Here is an 8,279-nt window from a genome sequence, read left to right on the forward strand (position 1 = left end):
ACGTGTGAAGTAAAAGTTCATAAGTTTTTGATTTTGAAAACTGTGTGAGAAGCTTATACTTTATAAATATAACATTTAAGCAGATACAATTAATCTGTATGAGAAATTTTTTGCTTTATTTAAAAATCAAATAAATTGTTAAAATTATTAGAACAAATTTGTGCAATTGCTACTTTGAAAGTTATACTGTTCTTAAATTAAGTTTGTTAATTAATTTATAAAGTTTCATTTTTTAACTTTTATTACGTTGTTTTGTAAAAATAAATGCTTTATCTGTTTATTAATATTTTTAACAAATGGTTTATTTTTAAAAAAATTTTAAATGAATAAATCAGTTATAGTGCTCTTTTAATAATTTAAACTATCATTAATTTCAGGTATTTTAAGTGATGAAATATAAATTTTTATAAATTTTAAACTTAGTGCTTTTTTAATTAGAAACATTATTTTTTTTAGTTTAACGATTTACATAGTTTTAACAGTGATAAAGAACTTATAAACAAATTTCGTTTATCTGCTAAATTTTTGACTTCATTTTTCAGTTTTCATTTAATAAAGATAATAACATGATAGTTTTTTAATTAAAACGAAACTTAATCCAGTAAAACTTTTAGTAATAAAAAGTGTATTTGTCACAGACAATAGTAAGAAAAATAAAAATCAAATAGAAATTTCTAGTGTAAAATCATTTGTACTAAATTAGCATAAGATTTCATTTGCTGAAAGAAATAGAACATAATAAACAGCTTAACAGTAAAAAAACAAATAAATAGTTTTTGTATTGAAATTTTTGTAGCTTACAAAACTAAATAAACAGTTTGTTATAAAAAACAAAGAAGTTGTTTTATTTAGAAACTTTTGTTGCGTATAAATTTGCCCATTCTTTAACCTTGGCATCGTATCCTTCCCTATTTGTTTTGTATAACCTGAAATTAAAAAGTAAATTATTAATTTTTATTTTCTATAACCTGTAGTAATATTGAATTAAGTTCAGTATTTTTTCGATATAAAATTATTTAATACTTAACAACTTTTTTATAACATGTATAAATCAATATTAAACTATTTGTCCAACTTATCAAAGGTGAAAATGTTGCAGACTAAATTAAATTGGTACTAAATATAAATATAATGAATATTGAACAATATAAAAACATTATAACCTGGCTGCTTCCTGGTTAAGAGGACTGTCAGGGTTGGGGTCGCAGAACAGACTGGACAGGGAAAGTAATATTTTGTGGACATACAATGCTGGGGACCATTGACCTTTCAAAGTAAAGTATTATTAAATAAAAAATATATAATACTTTTCGGACGTTCAAAGTAGGTGACCATTGACCTTTGGAAATAAAACAAATTATAAGTTACTACAAACAAGTATGATTTTACGTACAATTCATAAGACCACTGACAACAACGTTGTTTAATTTTTATTTAAATTTGTTAATACTTTGTTAGCTACGATTCGCACAAGATATAAAAATTAAGCAAAATGTTTTAATGTAGGCCACCAGTGAATTAGAAAATAAATTAATACAAAAAACTATGGTTCCATGTATTATTTAGCCACTGACCTTTCAAAATGTCCAGGCAAATCTGTCCGTTTGGATCAATGTTGGGGTGGTAGATCTTTGTATCCATGCTCACCTGTGTACAAAAAATTGTAAGTATTAAGCGGTTTTTAACTTAAACGTTTTAAATGTGTACCGTATTAAGTCTTTATTATTTAAACTTACGAAGTAGAAACAGAACTTTAAATTTTATAAATATTAATAAATTTATAAGTGTGTACGTATATGTTTAATTATAAACAGTTATTTATTCTGGTATTATAGTGCTCACTTTATAAATAAAAATAAAAAATCAATATCATATACTCTAATAATTTGATTCATTTTAAATTAATGGAAGTTTATGAATATATACAGCATGTTTAACCACTTTATTCTCAGTAGAACATGAGATAAGTTAACATCACTTTAAAAAATATTTATCAAATAAAAAAAATGCTTATAAAGTTACGATAAGAAAATTTTTATTTATTATTCTATAATGCAAGCAAAAACATACTAGAAATTTTCAAAGTCTTTTTATGTTTACGAATACAAGACCGAGACAAAATTTCACTAAAATTCTGTTGACATACTAAAACGATTTAAAGAACTCACATACTTAGTTAGTTACATTTTTCTTTCAATTGCACGTATAAAAATTACGTTCGTTTGAAGAGTTGAAACTCTATATTATTAGTTACTTCAATAACACATACAATAATAAAATTTCAATTTGGACATAATCTAATAAAAAATAAAATCCAACCTTGGGTGGTTTGAACGGGTAGTCGGTTGGAAACTTGACGACCACTTTAAACACGTGACCTTCGTAGGGACTGTTCTCCGGCCCGGTGATGTACGCGTCCCACTTGAAAATATTGTCTTCAGCATAACTGATTTCAATGTTTTCGATGGGACTTTTTCGCAGGTCGTTTATCTCCTTGTTAATTCTCTTCATCGCCATCTTTGATTGTTTTTTTTTTGTATAGAATTTAGTGTTTTTAAAAGTATCTGATAAAATACATCAAATTTCAAACCAGACGTAAAATTAATTTATTAAGTTTCAGTTACTATCGTTTATGTACGTATAATTCACTTTAAAGTAATAAGAGTTGCTACGTCTCGATACTACTATAAAACAGTTTAGTGCTTACGTTAGAAAATTTCTAACTTTATTAACTTTACATCTTAATTTTAAAAAACACATAAAAAAGTTTTAAATGTAGGCTATCAACAATTTTCTAATTTTGTTATCGTAGTGTAAATATTAAAAAAATATACAGACAGTTGTTAAGTTATCTTCTCTAGTTTTCTGTTTAAATTTTAAATGAAGAAAAATTAAAAAGAATAAATAATTAATTTAACAAAATATAATTAAAAATATAATTTGAATTTCCTCTATTACTGCATAATATGTACTAAAAACAATTACACACTAAATAATACAAGTATATTAGTTAATTTGAAAAACATAACTAGTTTACAAAATTTAAATTATTCTAGACAATAAAGGCAAATAAAATTTCAAAAAGTTCTTTTTCTTGATGTATCACAAGTAAATTTAACTGAAACTAAAAAAATTGTCCGAGTTTCAAGTACTAGAAAACAAAAAATTGCAAATAGCCGACAAACTTTTACAAATTTTGCTTGCAATTTGGTTTAAATAAATTAACTCACTTAAAAAACGCTTTTTCTAACAAAGAACTGTTCAAATTATAAACTATTAAAAAAAATTTTTTTTGGTTTAAATTTACTGAGTAAAAACATATCAAGTTGCTACTTTAAAAAAATATGAATGTACTATTTAATTTATGTTGCTTGTTTTACCTTTTAATATATTTTTTTTTCTAAAATAGATAAATAGATAAAACTATTAAAGAATTAAAAACTTACAATATTTTTTCTAAAGTTTTACTTATTTAAACTAGTAATGTCTAAAGTAAAACTTTAATCTAAAGCTTAATTAAAACATTACTTTGCAATAACTCTGCTAATCGCTTCATTTATTTTAGTTAAATTGTTTATCGAATCATGTAGTTTTTACTACGCACGAAACTATAAATCCTATTAATTAATACATAAATAACAATTAATAAATTTATAAATTAGTTTAAAGATATTAGATAAGTATCAGTAAGACAAAAAGTGCATACCAACTTATTAAATATATTAAACGTAATAGAAAATCTGCTCTTTTAAGTTTAATATAACTAGTATTTTTAAATTTTAAAACGTAAGATTTGTCTTGTTTGGCAGTAATTACGTTTTTATCTAATTATTTATAAGTTAACAACAAAACTTAAACTACTTTATGTTTATATTAATTGTTCTTACATACCTTAGAAACAAGTAGCTTTCTATCCTAAGCCTAAATAGTAAGGTGATTGAGTTATAAAGCTTATGAAAAGCTACTTAACTTTAATTAACAAATAGAGCATTTAAACATTTTAATACGTCTGATACTTTCATTTCGAGTATATATTTAGACAATAAACTTGTTAATTTATTAATATTTTTTAACTTTCTTAAAATTTTAGCATGTAGTTTGTACAGTATGTAGTTTTTTTGAAGACATAAAACGTTTAAACCTATCTTATTAAATAAGATTACTTATTCTAGCATTTCAAGCTATTACTGTATTAAAGAAATAAAAACTTACAGATACTTTCTATAAAATAACTTACTTTATACTAAACTTGAAAATGTTTAAGGTACAACTCAACTATAATTTACGTTTCTAAAATTTAAAACTTAAGTTTAACCAAACAACATAACCCGACTCAACTTAACCTTTTACTTTTATGCAATAAACTTATATAAAATTTGAAACTAAAATGATAATGATATCAAAATTCATTCATAAAAAAAATATACAAAAAAGTTGAATTCATGTGTAATTAAGCGTACCTACATACATTATGAAATAGTAAAATACGTCATAAGTTCATGTTTTAAGTTTTAACTTTATACAAAATTCTTTTGCAAAGTTCGTTTGCAAAATATACAAAAAAAAAACTTTAAATTTAGGTAAACTTGTGATATACTTTTTTTTTTCTTCGTTAAGCAAAAAAGTCTAATCTTTTATCTTTAATTGAGATGTAAGAATTTTGTTTTTACATAAAATTTATTTTTTTAAAACTATTTTGGGTAAAATCATTTTGTTTTATTTATAGGCTTATTTAGTACTGTTTTTTATTTTATTCTGGTTCAAGTTTTCTTATTTACCAGCAATACTTAAATAAAGATTATAATTTTATACTTTTAAGCTTCGACTGAAGCTCATAAGTAATCATAATACATTAACTTTTTTTTAGATTAAAGTCTGACTTTTGTTTTGAAATAAAATTTTATCTTTTTTTTTAGTAATAACAATTCGATTTTTAAGACTCAACAAAAGCAAAACATTGAAATTTGTACAAACTTTTTAAAATAAATAAAAACGAAAATAATTTACTATCAGACTGATTAAAATAAGCTTTTATTTAAAACATTTACTTGTGATATGTTCACTAGTCAAACAAACGTAGTATTACGTCTATATATGAGTCATCTAACTTACTTTATTTTTATACTGTTCATAAGAACTTCTAGCCCTTTTTAGCTTAACTTGTGTCTAAGAAATTTGTCATAAAAATTGACCAAATTTAAACATTTAAATAAATTACTAGTTGCTTGTAAAGTTTGATTAGCTCTAGTGTAATTTTATCGCAATTTGCTTTGATAAAAGTATAACAAAAATCATATCGTTAGTCAAATTTTCGTTACTTAAAACAATTAATTCTATGTCCGTACTTTTTTGTTTTGAATTAGCTCAGTAATATGATTTTTAAATAACATATGCTAAAAATATAAATTTTCTTTAAATAATTTTGCAAATTCTTCTTTAATTTCATGAATTTTACTGCTGTGGCACGGTTCGTAAAATTTTTAAAAATCCTTAATTGTTAAAACAATTGGTGCAAAACAACTTAAACTCAAAAACAACTTTAATTTACTAACATTATATGTTTTGAGTTGTTTTAGTTTGGTTTTTAAAAAGTCCGACCCGCAAAATATTGTTTCTGGTAAATCTGGTCCACCTGCATTAAAAGTGTTCACCCTTGTATCAACCAATACGAATAAATTTTATTGAGCAAAACTGAAAATGTAAAGTGAAAAAGAAAACTGTTTATTGTCATACTTGGAATTCTAATAAAATTTATATATACATATGAAAGAATTATTAAAACAAATTGTCAATTGCTTCGTGAAAAGATTAAATTGGTAATGTCCTTAAAAAAAAGATCAAGCTTTGTAAATGAATCATGATATATATAAATAATTTATAATTAATAAGAAAAGGTACAAAGATTAAACAAAAAACTGTATTTTTTGTTATAGCAAAAATAAAACAGAAAAGATATTCGATCTAAAAGTAGAGAGCTTTTGTAAAACTTAAAAATCTATTTGTATTATTGTAAAGTTGAAACTTAATTTTAGCTACATTTTTTATGTGGTATGCGTTTTTATTAATAAATAGTTTGTGAAAATACAAGCTTTTTAACGTTTTAGAAAACCTAATTTTTGAAATTACTTTTATATTACGATTGTTTTAAACTATGTAGCAAAACACTGATATAGAATACCTTTTTTCTACGGTTCAAAAATTATTTGGTATTTATTAAACCAATTCTAACTTTAGGTTGGTATTAAAAAAACTAAATTAAATATAAAGTTAAATTTCTGCTTTTAAACCCAAAATGAAAACGCTACTACATAAAAAAATAGTTTATTTTTAGTTATTGTGTTTATATAAGGGCTAGAGTGTTTGACAAAATTAGATTTATTACACGGACCTGATAAATATCATAAAATCAAGGAATAACACTTCATAAAAAATACATAAAAAGTGAATAGTTTCTCTAATCATGGCATTTTTATAACCTTTAATTAAGTCATCATATAAATCAAAAAATTACATATTGCAATTGCAAAAATTATTCTATTAGTTAAGTTGCTCTAACACTAAAAAGCTTGTTTAAGCAAACTTTTTTACTTTAATGTTTTTGAGATTAATAACTAATTAAGCCAAATTAATTTTTATATTATACATTACAATAAACATCTTTATAGGCTTTTTTATTATTCTAAATTGAATAAAAAGCTTTAAACAGTAAAGAGAAATGTCTGTTTTATTTATAACTATTCTAAACAATAAACATAAACTTATAATAATAAAATGTTGTGATAAATCCAATTTAAGACTACGTATTGAAGTAAAAACACAATTTTTTTTTTGATCAGTTACTTAGAAATATTTTTTGCCATAGTTTTTAAATGAAATCATATATCTTTCTTTGAATAAAAAAACCTTTTAGTTAAAAGTAAAGTTTGAAGAATTAAAAAAAAAGCAAGTATAGATTTTACATCGTAATTTACTACTAAAAAAATTCTTAATACTATACAGCTAAAGTTAAAAATCTGACAATATTCTAAAACTCTTTTCTTTATAAAAATTAAAAGCTAACTCTTAACTAAATGTAATGTACTTACAAAGTTATTTCAGGCAGAACCAAGTTAAAGAGTTTTTAAGTAAATGAGAAGTCGATAAAAGTAGCTTGGTCCATTGAAAATATAACTTAGAAAATTATCTACGTATGTATTACTACTTTTTCAAACTTAATTTCTCTTTGTTCATTTCACCAACAGTAGTGACAAAATTCCCAACAGAAATTTCAGTAGTCAAACAAACCACACGTCACGTCATGGACATTTTAATTGAAGTCGATGAGTACTTATCAAAGAAGCTCAACAGCGCCTTGGGAAATTTCAACATCTTCGTCAGAATCCACCTGGCCGGTTACGCGCCCGACAAACGGTTCAGCATGAGGAAAATCAACGGAATCTTCAATGGCGTGATTAACGGGATCCGATGCCAACATGAGAAGAAATGTGAAATTTTCAAGGGCAGCCCGAGTTTTTTTCTTACAGGGAATTCCCCGGGCGTTGATTTGTTGCAGGATTTCGTGAAAATTGTCAACAACATCGTAGAGAGACAAATGCGCGAGATTGAGATTCACGGGGCGTACAAATTGATGCTTGTTAGCGAAAAAATGGAGAGCGAGAATTTGAACGACGTTGACAAGCGCACTTTAATCGAGTGGATATACCAACATTGAATATCTTAATTTATGTTTCAGATATTTATACTTGTTCCCATTTGTGAACTTTTTGTGTTTCTATGTGAATCTCAATTTAGCTTCCTAACCTGTTAGATTGTTGCTGCTTTTAGTTTTAGTTTGTGTAAAAAATAAACCGCTGCTATCGTGCAACCGACTTCTTTGCGTGAATAATCTACTTTTGTTAAAACAAGTTGTAAGTTGTGTAAGAAGAACAAACCTGTATTGATGGATAAAAAAAAATTGTTCTAGAATGTCAGTAATAAATGATTTAAATTTTTTGCTGCTCACCATAAGTATAGAATACTTTTCATCTAATAAGTTTTTTATTCAAAAAACTTAAAAAATTAAAGTTATTAAACGTAAAAATCTAATTTTTTTTTTGCATAGGGAACTATAATAAGGTAATAATTTTAGTGAGACGTTCTAATAATTTGTGGCCAGGAAGTGTGAGTATTTCAACAAATTATAACATTAAAAACTCCATTAAAAAATAACCAAATCAGGGGCATGTAGAATTTTTGCATAAAACAAAATCGGATGTCAAATATTAAAATATCAACTGTAA

At 24.4% G+C, this 8,279-nt stretch overlaps 1 protein-coding gene across 1 annotated transcript; it reads right to left on the reverse strand.

Annotated features, from left to right (window-relative positions):
- Positions 1 to 792: 792 nt before the first annotated feature.
- On the reverse strand, positions 793 to 2,517 carry LOC145840269 (ubiquitin-conjugating enzyme E2 D2-like). The gene is made up of 4 exons (XM_082947462.1): positions 2,320 to 2,517; positions 1,575 to 1,647; positions 1,164 to 1,266; positions 793 to 926 (listed from the first exon to the last, which is right to left on the reverse strand). Exons 1-4 carry the CDS (start codon positions 2,515 to 2,517, stop codon positions 845 to 847), a joined length of 456 nt encoding a protein of 151 aa, XP_082803588.1. The 3' UTR covers positions 793 to 844.
- Between the last annotated feature and the right edge of the window lie 5,762 nt (positions 2,518 to 8,279).

Source organism: Thalia democratica, chromosome 7 (genome assembly GCF_965202585.1).
Source record: "Thalia democratica chromosome 7, ktThaDemo2.hap1.1, whole genome shotgun sequence".
Taxonomy (NCBI): domain Eukaryota; kingdom Metazoa; phylum Chordata; class Thaliacea; order Salpida; family Salpidae; genus Thalia; species Thalia democratica.